The sequence below is a fragment of the Tyto alba genome, unplaced genomic scaffold (assembly GCF_018691265.1).
Source record: "Tyto alba isolate M040663 unplaced genomic scaffold, T.alba_DEE_v4.0 Super-Scaffold_20000042, whole genome shotgun sequence".
Classification (NCBI taxonomy): Eukaryota; Metazoa; Chordata; class Aves; order Strigiformes; family Tytonidae; genus Tyto; species Tyto alba.
The window spans coordinates 6,425,110-6,440,147 of record NW_024881293.1 but is presented as its reverse complement, the minus strand read 5'-3'; the positions used below and the strand labels follow the sequence as shown (position 1 = coordinate 6,440,147).

The window sequence follows — 15,038 nt, the reverse complement described above, 5'->3', positions numbered from 1 at the left end:
TTCAGTATTGCTGTATACTCACATATTACCTCCCCTTCTGTAAGTGGGATTTAACATTCTTTGTTCTTAAATCCCTGAGATTTTTTAAAAATTCTTTTCAAACTACCAGAGATCTGTCATGTCCTGCCTTCCTTCTTCAGTGTTGATTGGGGCCTTATTTATATAAGAAGCCCCTGCTGAGCTGGGTGTTGTATAATTGTACAAACAGAAGCTGGACAACAAAGAATACAAGAAATGGGTGAAGCAGAGGAGTCAGCAGGCAACACCATCCAAGGGAATGAGATCCTTATCAGAGGTGAAGATGCTGCCTGACAGGATTGGTATTTCGCTTCGTCATTGATGAAATCCAAAGAAAACATATTTTTTCCTTCCCGGATGAGGATTCTGAAGTTCATCTTGTATTCCATGCTTTGCTGCTTCTGTTTAGTGGTTGCCAAATCCATGTTCATCTGAATGGGTGAGGCTCCTCCTGGTTTAGTGGTGGAGGTGCATGAGTTGAGATTAGTGACCTCAAAGCTACCTTTCTCACACAGCTCTTGGGTATGTGCACTGCAAATGGAATTGAATTTAATTGACTCAGCAATGAGAGAGGAAACAAGCCAGCAGTGAGGTTCCTTTTGCACCCTTTCTTAGGGTGTAAACCTGCTTTTGTAGGCGAGTTTAGCCTGGGAAGTGATCTAGAAGTGGAAAGAATCAGCAGGAGTCACTAGATGGTGCTGCTGAGATGTCCGAGAGCCTCACAGGGTGACCTTGGAACTGCCACCCTCTTTCCCTTTTCAGTAGTACTGGACTGAAACAAGAATTGCAAACGTACTTGTGACAACACTTAAATACACACTTGCATTTTGATAGCTTCTTTAGGGCTTAAAATGTCCAGGCAAAAGTCTTCTTGCGTAAGAACCTTGATTTCCTAATTTGTGCTGAGGGCATGTCAGTACATTTCATCAATGCAAAGAAAGTGTGTGGCTGTGCAGAAGGCTTTTCAGCAGTCCTCTTAAATGTAACACTATACAGATGTACTTACACATAGGCCAGTTCTGGGTCCAGCTCCCACAGAAGCCCATGGAACCAGTTGGTTAGATCATTGGTAGTTTAATTCCCTGTAAAAATGTGCATGGCAGTGTACTGCAGCCTCATGGAATTCTAGGAGAAATGGACTCTGATGCATTGCTGTAAGTACAGTAATGGCCATTATGCACTCTGTATGCATAAGTAGGACCTGTCAGGCATAAATAGCAGGTTCAAAGGGCAGATGTGAATTGGGACTCCTTTTTAAGTGGATGGTATTTATGGGACAGAGGAAGAGTATGACCAGTAACATCCTCAGTGAATTCTTTCACAGCAGAGCATTAGCTCATGTCAGATCATGCACTATTATATTTTCAGGAGCTTCAGATCAGTTTCCACAATTTAGTCCATTAAAATGAGCTATGGTTTTTGCCAGCACTCTAAGAGGCTTTTCTTATTTCCTTCCATGTGAACACTTCAAGGAAACTTATTAAATGTAAGAATAGCAGAGATACAGAAAACAGATTGACCTGAGGGGAAAAGTAAATAGCTAAGCTAGTTCTGTTCAGCAGGAGAAAAAAGAGCATTGCCATCTTCCCCTTTGCTCCAGCCAACTCTGCTTTAACATGACTGATTTTTTTTCCTCAGCAGAGATCTTAAAACAGATGGTTGCAAACAAGTGGGCTTACATATTCAGTGTTCTGTCTTACAGCCACTGCTCTTGGCTAGCTGCCTTGCCTTGTCTGTTGGAGTTAGAAGTGAAAGCCAGTCTGGTTTATATGAGCTGAGAAATGGTAATTCCTCAATGCTTGGAAGTTGGAACTGTCACTGCTGCTTGTTTAGATTCATCCCAGAAAGTGGCCCTAAACCATGGGCACAATTCTCTGTTGCTTCTTTGAAATCTTGTTCTGGCTAATTGTAGTAGTGTGAAAGTGACTCTCAGTAGAGCCCTCACAAAAGCAGTGTGGAAGAAATCTGACTACTGAGGTCGTCATCAAGTTTTTTCTGCTTTTTGCCCAAAGCTCACAGGCTCATAAGGGTCCTTCCCTGGGATTTACTAGATTAGTATTTTGCTGGTATATCTGTGTAGCTTTCAAACAGTTGAGTACATGAGGAAAGGACCTGGGGTCTATTTGTACATTTCACAGACATGCACTTAATTATTGTGAGCTTTGCTGTGACTTGCAAGACTTCAACCTTCAAGGTCAGTGCCCAATATTAAAAGTGGTCACAGTGAGCTACAGCTTCTGCCCTTTGGCTATCATCACGCTGCATATCGAGCTTGGGTTATTGTCAGGAAAACAAACCTGTTCAGGGTGAACAAGCACTTAAGGAAATGAGCTGAAACACTGGGTTTGGTTTAAAAAAATATATATTGGGATGTTGTAGAAAAGGTAACTTAATTCACAGGCTTGGGAATAATACCCAGATAGAGCATGTCATCTGTTGGCATTTCTAGAGGAGCTTATACATACTTGTATATATTTCTTGGATTTGTGATCTTCAGAATGAGCACAGGAGGGTTTGAGAGATGCATAGGAATCTGGAGGCAGAGATGAGTGTTAGGGCCAACAAGTTTAGTTCTTCCAAAAAACAGCATTACCTGTTTGTTCTTGTGTTCAGCAGGTATGCTGCAAATTTGTGATGTTAAAGCTTTCATGATGAGACTGTGCTAAAATCCTGTTTCCTTTGCAAGTGTGTTAGCAGCTAAAGCTCTCTTGTAGTCAGTTGTCATCTCAGCGCATGCTAAAATGATCCCGTTTCTTAGCACATCAGTAGACTTTTTTTTTTCCTATGGAGATTTCATGCGATAGTCCTGTGGCAGCTTTTTCCATGTCATGATGATATTACTTGTGCGAAGAGCACTGTGTCTCAGGGCATTGGTGCTGAACTGTCTTCACCCTTCAGGGTAGCTTTGGGGTGAGCAGAGCAGTCTGGGGGAGCTTGCAATGCTGCAGCAAAGCTGCTGCTAATCTGCCTAATAGTTTTCTGGCTTCTAAGCCAACATTCTCATGACTGCAACTGTTTTGATCAAAAAAGAAAAAAAGAGATGACTCCACTGTTTCTTCCCATTTGTTCTCTAACAGCCCAAATGCTGCCAGCAGCCGGGATGGCCTGGACAATGAAACAGGAACAGAGTCAGTTATTAGCCACCGGCGAGACAGACATCGACGGAGAAATAGAGAAGGGCATGAGGATGGTGAGTCCTATTTAATTTTTCCCCTTTTTCATTTAGAAAGAACAAATTTTCTGATAATCTTTCAGAGTAACAACTACTTTTGCATGAGTATTGCAGAAGAGAAGTGTGTCTGCCTTCTTGTGTGCTTTCAGGGGGGTATTATTATTTTAATGGAATAATTTGATAATTGCTTTGAAACTCTTTGAAGCTCAGCATTTTCTAAGAGATCTGGACAACCTACAGTAAAGTGGCAGATAGATTATTTTTGACAATATACAGAACTTTCTGTAGTATTAGAAGATGATTAACTTGGAGAGGAATAACAACACCCAGTGGTGAGCTCCGTACTGTCATGGCTAAGCTGCTTCCATTATTCAAGCTTGCTCATTTAAAGGTAGAACACGTTATCTGTGTGATATGCTGGGAGTTTGCAGTGTAGACAGTTTGAGAGTCTTGGGTTTTTAACATTGCAAGGTCTGAGCCAAAATTCTCTGAAATAATTTCTGTTGATTTCTCTAGGATTGGACAGTGGTAGTGTTTTATGCTGGTATAACTACAGCACATTGGCTCTGAAGATCTTTTTCTATACATAAATATACCCAAAATACACTTAAACTACAGAGCTTCATCTCTGGCCTCTAGTCTGTACATCAAAGTAAGCTTGTTTTTTCATTTGTTGCCAGACAAGAATTTCCAGGCTTAATTAGGAATTAATAGGTGCCACCCTTTGAGTTTAAAATGGTCCAGAATATGGAATACTTGGGCCCAAGAGATGCCATCACAGGCTTTATTCACAGCTCCACCCACTAAAATATTTGCCTCCAGTTAGAAAACCCTAAGTCATATATACACTGTGGGTTAGAAGCAGGTGCCTTTTTGCTCATTTAACCCTTCAAACTTGTAACTGACTCAGAGTGAATGAAAATTACTCAGTGGGTAGAGCAGAGAGCTATCTTTGTGTGATCCTGACAGCGAATGCCTTTGGGAAGTCCCAGAAAGAGGCAGAATTTTCTAGTAGTGTGGTGTTAGAAACTTGTTACAAGAAGAATGTTAAATGGTGATTTGTTTTTAACATTAAACTACTGCCAGTGCGTATTTTGCCATGGACATTTGTGGCAAAAGAGCCGGTGGTTGAATGGCTGGTCTAGGACCATGGTCTAGATTTCTCATATGATACTGTTCAAGCACAGGAGTTTCTGCCTTCTGGTGGTCTGAAACTACTTCATACTTTTCCCTTTAAATAAATGGGATAAAATGTCCTAATTCTCCTGTCAGTCTAGGTTGTGCTCAGGCAAGAACATACCTCTCAGTAACACAAACATTACTTGTTCTCAAAACAGTGTAGGCCTCCTATCTGAAATAGGCTATACATATGAGCAAGAGGTGTGTTTTGTTAACATGCATAAAGCAAGGACAACTGCTGTATCATTTTGGTCTCATGACATGTATTATTTTTAATGTCCACGGTGTTTCTGTGGTCATAATAATATTTTATTTAAAAACCCCAAACCACCAGCGTGTTATTTTCAGTTGAAAGCATGTCTCCAAAATGCACAGTTCAGCACTATATCCTGAACTGCCTCTTAAAAAGATTAAAGGAAGTGAAATTCCCTTATCCTGGAGAAGGATTTGAAGGCTTCTTCATAACAGCGATCACACATTAGCAGAGCAATTCTTTTGGATCTTCATGTCTACTTTGTCTGGACCACAGTGGGATGTAAAATGGGGGAGCAGTCATGGGAAAAGGGGGACGAAGGTGGAGGAAGGGCAGCAAGGTTGTGACACCTTGTTCACAGCTATTTCAAGGGCAGAAGCTGTGTGCTCGCTTGTCATTACGAAATAGTGGTAAATCCTCCTTTCCCTGCAGAAAGAAGGAAATGCAGTTAGAGTGTTTGATCTTATGCTGTAGAGACTTGTTTAAATAATACCAAAATTACAGCTCTAGTAGTTCGCAGAGAGACAGGATGAGGGATCCTCACCAGAGCACTGCATTACTCATAGGTTTGTTCCAGAGGTATTCTTATGCAGAGTATCCAAGACATACCCACAGTACTGACAGCTCACCAAGCTGTACAATAACACACACCATGTAGTGTTTGTAACTGTTTGAGCTCACCATTGCTGTAAAGTGAATGAAAGAGAATTACCCACACTGACAATATCCCTGGATACTCTGCAAAGGGAGAGAAGTGCTCATTCCACAAGAAAAAACAAACAGTGTATTATAGCCTTCATTTCAAACAAGGTGAAGTGAGAAAAAGTGCTAATGAGTCATTTGGGAACTGCACAGATGTAGACACATTGAGCTAAAGCCTGTACAGGTCGAGCAAGTTTATTCCACTGATCCCCGATCAATGTGGAACTGAGAGGTTCAACAGAGCGAGGTTCTCATTCTGATTTGGGAAAACCCCAGGGCAGGAAACAGAAGGGAAACAAGACAAAGATCTGTTGGGAATGTAGGTAAAATGAAAACATCCCAAAGTAAATGTAAGTAGAAAAGCAGAAATCTAACTGTCAGTCTGGCATTTGGGCACCACCACTGTTTTCAGAGTATACCAGAAACTTCCTTTTATGTTGGCCACTAGTTTTTACTTCAGTGCCCCCCAAGCCCTCATTGTACAGCTCCGTCATGAGTAGATGAGAATTTCATCTTAATCTCCCAAATGGATTTAAGTTTTAGCTTTTAGAAAGATTGAAATAATGCTCAGAAATGAGCTAAGTAGACACCATTAATTGTAGGCAACCTTTTATTCCTTCTTGTTAAGGGTTAAACCCACAAACCTGTCTTTGCTGCCCGGTCATTTTACATAGCAATGGAATCCTTAAAGCATAATCTTCCCTGTCTGTCTTACACCACAGGTTTTAATTCATAAAAAGACAAGTTTAATGCTCAAATAAAAATAAGTTCTCACACAGATCTGTGATCATTACTGGGAGTAACGGTGTGAGAAAGGGATAAGAATTAGTTGGCAGGAAGCCAAAGGGTTAAGCATTTTTGTGTGTCTGTGCATGAAGACAGTGTATGAATTAAAAAATGTTTATTGCCTGCTTGTTTCCTCTTTGTTTTGCAGTGACAGCTATTCAGAATGCTCACAGGGCAAAGTATTATATGGGGACCTCAGAACAGACAGATGCTTTGCCCTGAAAAGCCAGTAGTGGAGATATCTGAGACAAAAGCTGGCAGGGAAAACAGGCATGGGAAAAAGGGAGTTTTTCTCTCTAGTTACTGTTGATATTAGGAAAAAAATAAAAAGGTTTATAATTCCTTAAAGAATTAAAACAGCATCTTTGTCATTTCTGTCCTAATCTCCATTTTAATTTGTAAAAATTGTTTCCTAATTGTGCAACAGACTGGAAAACTTTGTCATAGTTCAGTTGACAGCCTGTGCTTGAACTGCAACAGGCTTCTTAGAGGCATTCAGTTTTGATTTAAAGAATCTAGGTGATGGTAAACTAACCAGATTAAAAGTGTGGTATCATGAGCAAATTGATCACATATGCTAGCCTGTATGCCTTACTTCATCATTGCAGGATTACTCATCATAGAAAAACTATTTCTGCTGAATTGCTAATGAGCAATTATAGACATACATACAGAGGCCCTTATAGGTATTGATGGCATACCAGAAGATGTGGGACACAGCTGTAATCTGACAAAGTTCTCACACTTCTTTCCATTGAGAAGGCAGAAAGATTTTGTAGCACAGAGTCTGTGATTTACTAAACCAGGGATTTACTCTGGTAACAACACAGGCTTGGGCATTTGCAAGCTCTTCAATTGATTTTCCTTGAATTATGCTATTTCAAGTGCGGAGGCAATGAATAGCCGTGGATGCTCTTGTGCTTGTATTTTCCCTGATTTCAAAAATATACCCACAATGAGAATGTGACAGGCTGAGTAACATAATGAAACTCCTTCGTTCATCAATGTGCATTTGAAGGTGTGTGACATTTCAGATACAAGCACTAAGAAAATCATGAGGGAAAATAATCTGGAAAATTTAAAGTGCATTTATACTTTTCTTGGTGAAATGTCTGCCAGAGATAGGGAGAAAAGTGAGAAGAGATGTATTTTCAAAGAGGAACTTTGTTACTGGTTTTAATCTATCCTACGCCAATATCTAGAAGCCTTTCTCTGGTAGCACTGTACAGCTGATGAAATCAGGAAACAGAAGTGACTCAACTGAACAAATTCTGCCTAGCATGAGTTTTCCTATTAAATGGAGAATGGGAAGAAAGCGAGCCAGAGGGGCAGTTTCCAATGCATTTGTAATTTCCTTCCTTACTTACTGTAGATGTCCAAACACGTAACATCAGCAGAGCCTGCTCCCAGCCTCATCAGCCACAGAATGCTCTTGGTTTTGTTGCTGGCCCTTTCATCACTTAGGCGCTTGCTTAACTTTAAGGAAGTATGCTTAAATCCAAGTGATTTTGGTCAACCTCAATTATGTGCTCAAATTCTGTGCTGAACTGAATGTCTTAGAGGTGCTGGGGGAAGCTGCTTTCTGGACTTTGCTCCTGGATGTGATTTACAGCTGTGTGAAATCCAAGGAAAGCTTTATCCTTACGTCATTCCTCTGCCAGAGCTTTGGTTGTTTGTGCACCAACCTGTTACCTGTAGCAAGAGCGCTTGTTTATGGGGTCTCCATCTTTTCATCTTACTGTGTTCCTTTTTAGTAATTATTAGTAGACCATTCTCTGCTAATGGGAGCCGGAATGGCGTATGGTGTCATATATGCAAAGCACATGCTAATTCTCATCCACGGATGCTCAGTAAAGCTGGGGAAACAATGAAGGATCAACAAGCAGAGATTAAATTTTTCTCCAGGGAATTGCCTGAGTTTAAATTTGCTGTATTATTCTCATGCTTCAAGTATGAGATTTCACATCAAGAGTGCAAGTGGCAAGACCTTTTGCTCTGATACTGCTGTTATGTTCTCAGTGAGGTTGATAAAGTGAACTAGCTGAGAAAGAGGAGACCTGTGAGTTGGGCATGGATACAGTTACCTTGTGTGTGTGTGTGTGTGTATTTTAAGGTATAATGTTTATTATATTGTGGAGGCTACATATGCAGAGAAATTATTTTTTTCTTGAAGAAGCTTTTGTATGAATTGGGGAATACATCTTTTCCTGATCACCTTTCACACTAATTGGTAGCAAATCTATCTCTGGTGTTAGCTTCATAGAAAATTAGTCTGGAAGAGTTGAGCTGTCAGTATGTCAGTGCTCCACTTTCCCTCTTAAAGCAACAAAAGTCCTTGATGCTTTGGAAAGCTGACAAAGTCCTATTAAGTGAAAGTAGAGTGAGGATCTTAATTAGAAATGTGGGAGGTCTGCCTGGCACATGTTCTTGGGACCCCTTGCTGTCTAGAACAAAGGTCCCATGTGTAATTTCCTGAGGAGGAGTGGGAAAGGGGACTGGAGGCTCTAATTAGGGAGGTAATTAAGGGACAAGTTTTCTTTGGCATCGGAGAATGTTTTATAGCTATTGCTCGGTTTCTGACAAGTCTGCAGATGTCAAGTGTTGACACTAGTGTTTCAACACTGAGTTTGCTGTGGGGTGAACTTAACTATTGTGCAGCCAGCTGAAAAATGCTGGATAATGACCTACACTCTGAGAAGCTCTTAATGTGGGCACACTTGTAGATCCTCAAGTGTTTGGGAAGAGGAGTTGTTGCAGATTTCCAGTCATTGCTGCAGTGTATGTATTCTTTACCACAGTGTGTGCCTAGGAATCTCAACAGTAAGGGCTGGGAGTACAAAACCATTGCAATGAGAACTTTAACAGTGGTAGCTGAACCCAGCGATTGTTGCTCTTTAAAGACTCTGTCATGTGTAAAGGACTATGAGGTGGCTGGTGAGCCCTGGAAGTTCTGAAGTGATGAGATGGCGGTGCGTGGGATACTGGCAGTGTAGGACTGTGGGCCTGGGAGAGCAGGAGCTTTGTTACTGGTTGTAATTTGTCCTATGGTGATGTCTAGAAGCTTTTCTCTGGTAGGACTGCAGAGTGATTAGAGAGGCTGTTTAAGGGTTCCAGAGGACTTCACACACAAGACAAGTCGGGGTGTGAGGATACAGCATGCAGATGGGTACAAGCATAAAGCAGGAGTGGACAATGTAGTACTCATCGTTCTACCCTACTTACATAGCAGAGACTGTAACCCCTGCATGTAGCAGTGAGCTGCAAAGGTGGGGTTGCAAGGCTTCACTGAAAAAGTGGTAACATATTTCCTGTTAATAATTGGGAAAGACTTTCTGCATTGGCGGGGATTGGAAGCTCTTGTTTTTTCTCTTAACTGGGAGCTTGGCTATGACTTCTTCCTGAGACACTCTCACTTTTGTTCTCTGCAGTGTCCCAGAACCCTCTTTGCAACTTCCTTGAGCAGATGCTGCTCTACTCTTTTCGGCTTTCAAGGCTTATTTGATTTAGTACTTTGATGTGCTTTTGTCCCTCAGGCAGGGTCTACGCTGCTGTTGATAAAAGTCAAGGAGGACATATTTTAACCTCCGAGGCTATGCTTTATTCTAATCTCTGTGACACATTGAAAGGCTTTTGTCAGACAGCCTCAGTGAACTCTGTCATCCTCTAATGGAAAAACAGGAGCAGGGGGTCAGCAGGGCAGAAAGTCCCCGGTTATTAGTGGGACAGGCATTGAACCAGAGCAGAGAATGATTCTTGTTTAGACTGAGGACTGGGGTACCTGCGAGTATTTTATGAATAAGCCCCTTATAATCATGGTCTGTGAAAGTATTCAATTATAATCATGGTTTCCGGCTGCCCAAGTCCCCCCAACAATGTTGCCTAAATAAAAAAAACTTAGAAAAGGGAATTTTAATTGGATAGAGAGATTACAAAAACTGGATGGATTTAAATGCACATCTTAATTACACAGGGAACCTCTCCTGTGAATTCAAGGCTTCCTGGTGCTGTTTGAGAGGTATAAAACATTGTTAAAATTGAAGTGTATTTGCACACTGGTAAAGCCGCTTTCATCTATTGGAGCCGTGTACAGGAGCTTTTCTATAGAAGAAGGTCTAGTTCAAACAGGAAACCTGTAAAGTGGAAGCCATATTTTCTGTTTAAAATTTAGGAGAAGATATAGCTAGAAAAAGGAAAGGGAAAAAATGTAAACAGGAGGCATTATTAGTATAGGCAGCTCTTCAGATCTAATATATAAACCAGGTGCATTTTAGTTGGTATATCTAGAAATATGGATGTTGATCTCAACTGTCAGTGCCTCTTCAGATCTGCAAATTGAGACTAAAAGCCCTTCTCTTTACCTCACATCTGTTCACCCATTCCAGTTCCAGCTGAATCCAGCTGTGCACTGGCTTTTAGGGAAACAATGAAGTGACCCTTTTACAGTGCTCAAAGAACAGTTCACTTCCATTTTTTGTTCATATTGAATGATATGAGAAAAGCCATAAATTGAAGTTTTAATTTCCACAGGTAGGCCAACACCTTGCTAATCAGAGGCCTTTAAAAACAGATATTTGTATAATAAATATATTTAATTATTATAATAACACAATAATAGTAATAGTATGTTTGTATTTTATATAACTAAGTCACTATAGAAAAGTTAAGTTAAAGAGCAAGAGGGGGGGAAAACTGGATTTAGATGCGGGTTTTTCCTTTGGGGTCTTTCCTTTGCATCTCAGTAGCAGGACCGAGTTTGGTTGCTTGGATGTGGCCTGCAGAAGAGCACTTAGGAAGTGACACCATGTTTCAAGAGGCACAAATTTAAGGTCCTTTTCCATTTCCTTCTGTATCTTTGTGTTAGCAGTGTTTCGGTGGTTGTTTTGGCTGTTTGGAGTGGACTTAAAAGTGCCAATGGATTTCTGCTGATGTGGAAATCGGCTCTGACTGCAGCGCTCCAGGTGCAGTCCTGCTGCAGGCAGCAAAATCGCTTCTCATATTGAGTCAGGGCAGACAGGCAAAACATATATATTACTGCCATCATTCATCCACCTCAACTTGTCTGTGCCTTTTACTTTCTTTGTACCTAATGCTTTTGAAGAATCCAAGGACTGTAAAATACTGTATAAATCTGTCTTGTCTTCCAAGTGGTGTATGATGCCTGCTGCTGTAATCTGATTTCCCTGGCAGTGCTTTACACGTGAGAAATTTGCTTTCCTTCCCAATTAGAAGACAGATGGGACAGGACAAAGTTTTTGTTTGCATATTCTTTCTGGTGGGTCTCATGAACCTACAAGACATCCCTAAATCACAGGCTTTGTGTTTTCTTTGTATACTGGAAACACGATATTCTGCAACTCCAGATCCCGTGCCAGTAGGGCTGTCCCTTTTATTTTGCTATTTTTACGGGCAGCCTTGCTTCCACTGGAATAATTTGTCCCAAGTCATTCAAGGAGTAGATGTAGCTTGCCCACCCCCTGAAGGCATTCATTTGCGGGGGAGGGCTTTGCTTCTGTGAGCGGTTTCCAGTCTCGATGGAAGAACTCGAAGGTCGGTGCCTGCAGGCAGCTGAGGTAACGCGGGAGCCCGCATTTGCGATCCCCGTGGTCGTGATCCCCACAGCCTTCTCCCTGGTAACTGCCCCGGGCTGAGGGGAGCCGGGGGGGTCCCGGAGCCAGCCGCGATCGGGGGGGCTCAGCGGCAGAGCGAGCAGGGAGCTGTGGCGTGAGTATCGCCTGGGGGGCTGCAGAGGGATCGTGCTGCCTGGAGAAGGTGCCCTCAGGGGGGGAAGGATCAGTGTCCTCTGTGTGGCTGAAGATGACTGTAGTCTGAGCGGGAGACCAGGGGGAGAGAAGATTATTTCAACGTTACAGAAGGTGAACTTTTCCAGGAGTGAAGGTACACTTTCAGAATGCTATTACTTCGTGAAGCATTAAAACTTCACATAAAGCCATTAAAACACACTGATTCATTCCTACCCAAGTAATCTGTACTACTGGGACAGTCTCCGAGTTGGATGACAAAGCTGACCTGCATGATGTTAGAGAACATTTACTTTCTGAAGAGCTCAGGTCAAAATCTTGAACAAATACAGTAAATATGTTTTAAATTTAGCATTTGAGGTATTAATTTAGCATCTGCGGTAACACAGTATGAGAATGCTGAGACCATTGTAATATTAAACCTTGTTGTCGTTAATAACACTAAAAGCAAACATTAATTTAGACAAAGCATCATCATCTTGTATTTGTCCTAATTTCTTAGGCTTATGAGGAACAACTGGCAAGAAAGGCTAATGAAAAACTCTCAGGGAAGTGGGGAGTTGAAAAAGGTTTATGACACATTTGTAATATCGCTTGGAAGGATCATCTTTTTAAATGTCCTATCTTAACAAATTAATGCCATATTGTATGTATTTGGTTTGTGTTTGTCCTGAAGACCCGGTCAAAGAATGCAAAACTGTTTCTGAAGTGTTTGAAAGGCAGAACCTTGAGAGCAGCTGAGTTATTGCAATCCTTATTAAATTGCGCAGAAGCTGCAAATGTTCACAGTTTCCCAAGTTTTTGTCCTTCTGTAAGTAGTTAATGATTCAAAAAGCACTACTTCTGTGCTGTGGTATTGAAGTGTACACACTAGTAATGCCAGGGCATGTGGTTTGAAAGAGTATTTGAGGTACATGAAAGAAAGTTCTGTCAGTGGTAAGTTAAGCGCACATTTCACCAGAATGAACAGAAGCCTCTGCTTGATACCAAGGCATGGTCTGTCCCTGGTTCTAAGTGAAGACCTTAAAATGCACATCTCCGCGAACCTCAGCGAGACATGACCACTTACACATATGAGATAGGACATTGGTTTCTGTCGTGTGGCTGTGGTTTGCCACGTGCCACATTGACTGATTCTGTGAAACTTGTCTGCATTACCATTTTTAATGATGATGCTCATATTTAGGCCTTGTAAAATTTTACAGTGATGATGCTTTAAGTGGTTTGTGTCCTGACAGAACAATCCATCTGCCTTAGACTTTTTCTAAAACAATTGGAGTTGCTGTATCATCAGCATTTACATCAGATTAAAACTGAGAAACATTTTGCTCTTGGTAAAGATGCTAGAAGCAAATGGAATGTAATGATGAGGAACACACATATCTGTTTGTTTGGTTGTTTTTTTTATTCTTGGGTGAAAAATTCCTTTACCTCTATCTCCAAAAAAGAGAAATTTTATGAGGGACTGGAAAACCATGTATTTAGATCTGAGATATATTTCTGTAATACATTAAAATAAGAGATAATTTAAAAGATGCCTTAAATCAGTATAATCTCTAGTAGCCTGACTGTAATTTAAAAAGTAATTATGCAAATTTCAAAGGTCTATTTATGTGTGGTTTATTGGGATAAAGACAGCTATGTCATATTATAGGATCCCACTAGAAATGTGGCTATAAAAGGATTTGGCATTTCAGAACTGCTCCATGAAAAAGAGTGACTTGTATCCAGCAGATGTGATTACCGAGTGTGTCGTGGAAATGGCAGAGTGACAAATGGCAAAGTCAATGCAAATGATTTTTGTTCTATTTCCTCAGTCCTTCAAGATACACTGCTTACCCGATGTGCTGCCTCTTGGGCACAGGCTTCCTTGGGATTATGTCATGGAGGAAGAGCATGCAAAAATACATATATTTTTCATAATCTTTGAGTCTTCAGGAATGGAATTTTCCAGTGTCCCAGCAGGAGCCCTCAACTGGCTCTTTTTTCCTCTCACACTGTGTGTGAAAAATAACTACTTGTGGGAAGCTCCGAGTACATCTGGATATGTTTGTTGGACTTGGACAGAGTGATAGTCACAGCGCACACTGGGGATTTCCTTAAGTGGGCACAGCGTGGGCAGGGAAATGGTCACTCCCACAATTTTGAAGTGTTTTGGTAGGAGCCAGCCACAGCAGGAGAGGCAACAGGAGCTCCACTCCCAGCAGCATTCCCCTCTGAGACCCACTCCCAGTAGGAGATATTGTCACAAGTGGTGTCACCACCTGATGAGGCCATTGGAACCAGTCAGATGCTATCCAGAAGCACAACCCCGCATGTATCGCTGTAGGTATTAACATTAATTTCAACTGAAGTTTCTAAGCAGTCAGTGTCCTGATTTTGTGCAGGGAAACTGAGGTACTCAGTGTGAAAATGAGATAACACACACTGGATCTAAAGGGCATGTGAAAGTTTGGGTGGTTATTATTTGGTCTGGGGAGTTTATGTCCATACTAATGTATTGCAGCATTGATAAAATCCTTGGCTGGATGCTCCCCAGTCTCTTGAGTTTGGATCCTGCCATGTTGGACACATTGCTCTTGGGTGTTCCTTGGGATTTATAGGCTGCAGCACTGACCGTCCTTGATTTCTCGGGCCCAAGCTCTGTTACCTTTGCACAGAAATGGGACCTTGCATCTCCATTGCCTGAGGCCTTCAGGACTGTTATTGGTAATGTAGACTCTCAAGTGAATTTTATGGCACAGTTTGCAGCATTCCAGCTGTGTGAGTCCTCAGAGTTAATAGTGCATCCCTTCCGGGACAGCCAGTCATTCAGACATACCTCGTATACAGGCTATGGCACTGTATCAGACTGCAATTTCTTTATTCTTTAGTTAACACAGAAAATATACAGGCTTGAGGGGAAAATACCTATGGATGCCATTTCCACACCCTGGCTTCATCTGTATTCCTGATTGTTCTCTTGATGCTGGAAAATCCTTACTAAGCACTAAGCATCACTTGTCTTAAACTTTCTGTCTTGCTTTAGTTGAAAAGCAAATGAGTGAAAGTTCAGTGTTTGCACTGCCAAATGCTGGTGACCCAGCAGCGTGACAGAGGCACTGCTACATCACTGAAAGGTGGAGTGCTAAAGAAAACACTCCAACAGCATGTTTTTGCAGAGCATGTT

The 15,038-nt window shown here is 41.4% G+C and overlaps 1 protein-coding gene across 3 annotated transcripts in view; it reads left to right on the top strand.

The window, feature by feature from the left end:
* The window catches only part of DVL1 (dishevelled segment polarity protein 1), a 105,723-nt gene that overhangs the window by 57,913 nt on the left and 32,772 nt on the right, over positions 1–15,038 (top strand). For all 3 annotated transcript variants that reach the window (XM_042794488.1, XM_033007578.2, XM_042794490.1), the window contains exon 4: positions 3,096–3,208. In XM_042794488.1, the coding sequence (XP_042650422.1) occupies positions 3,096–3,208 (113 nt within the window). The remainder of the gene's footprint in view (positions 1–3,095; positions 3,209–15,038) is intronic.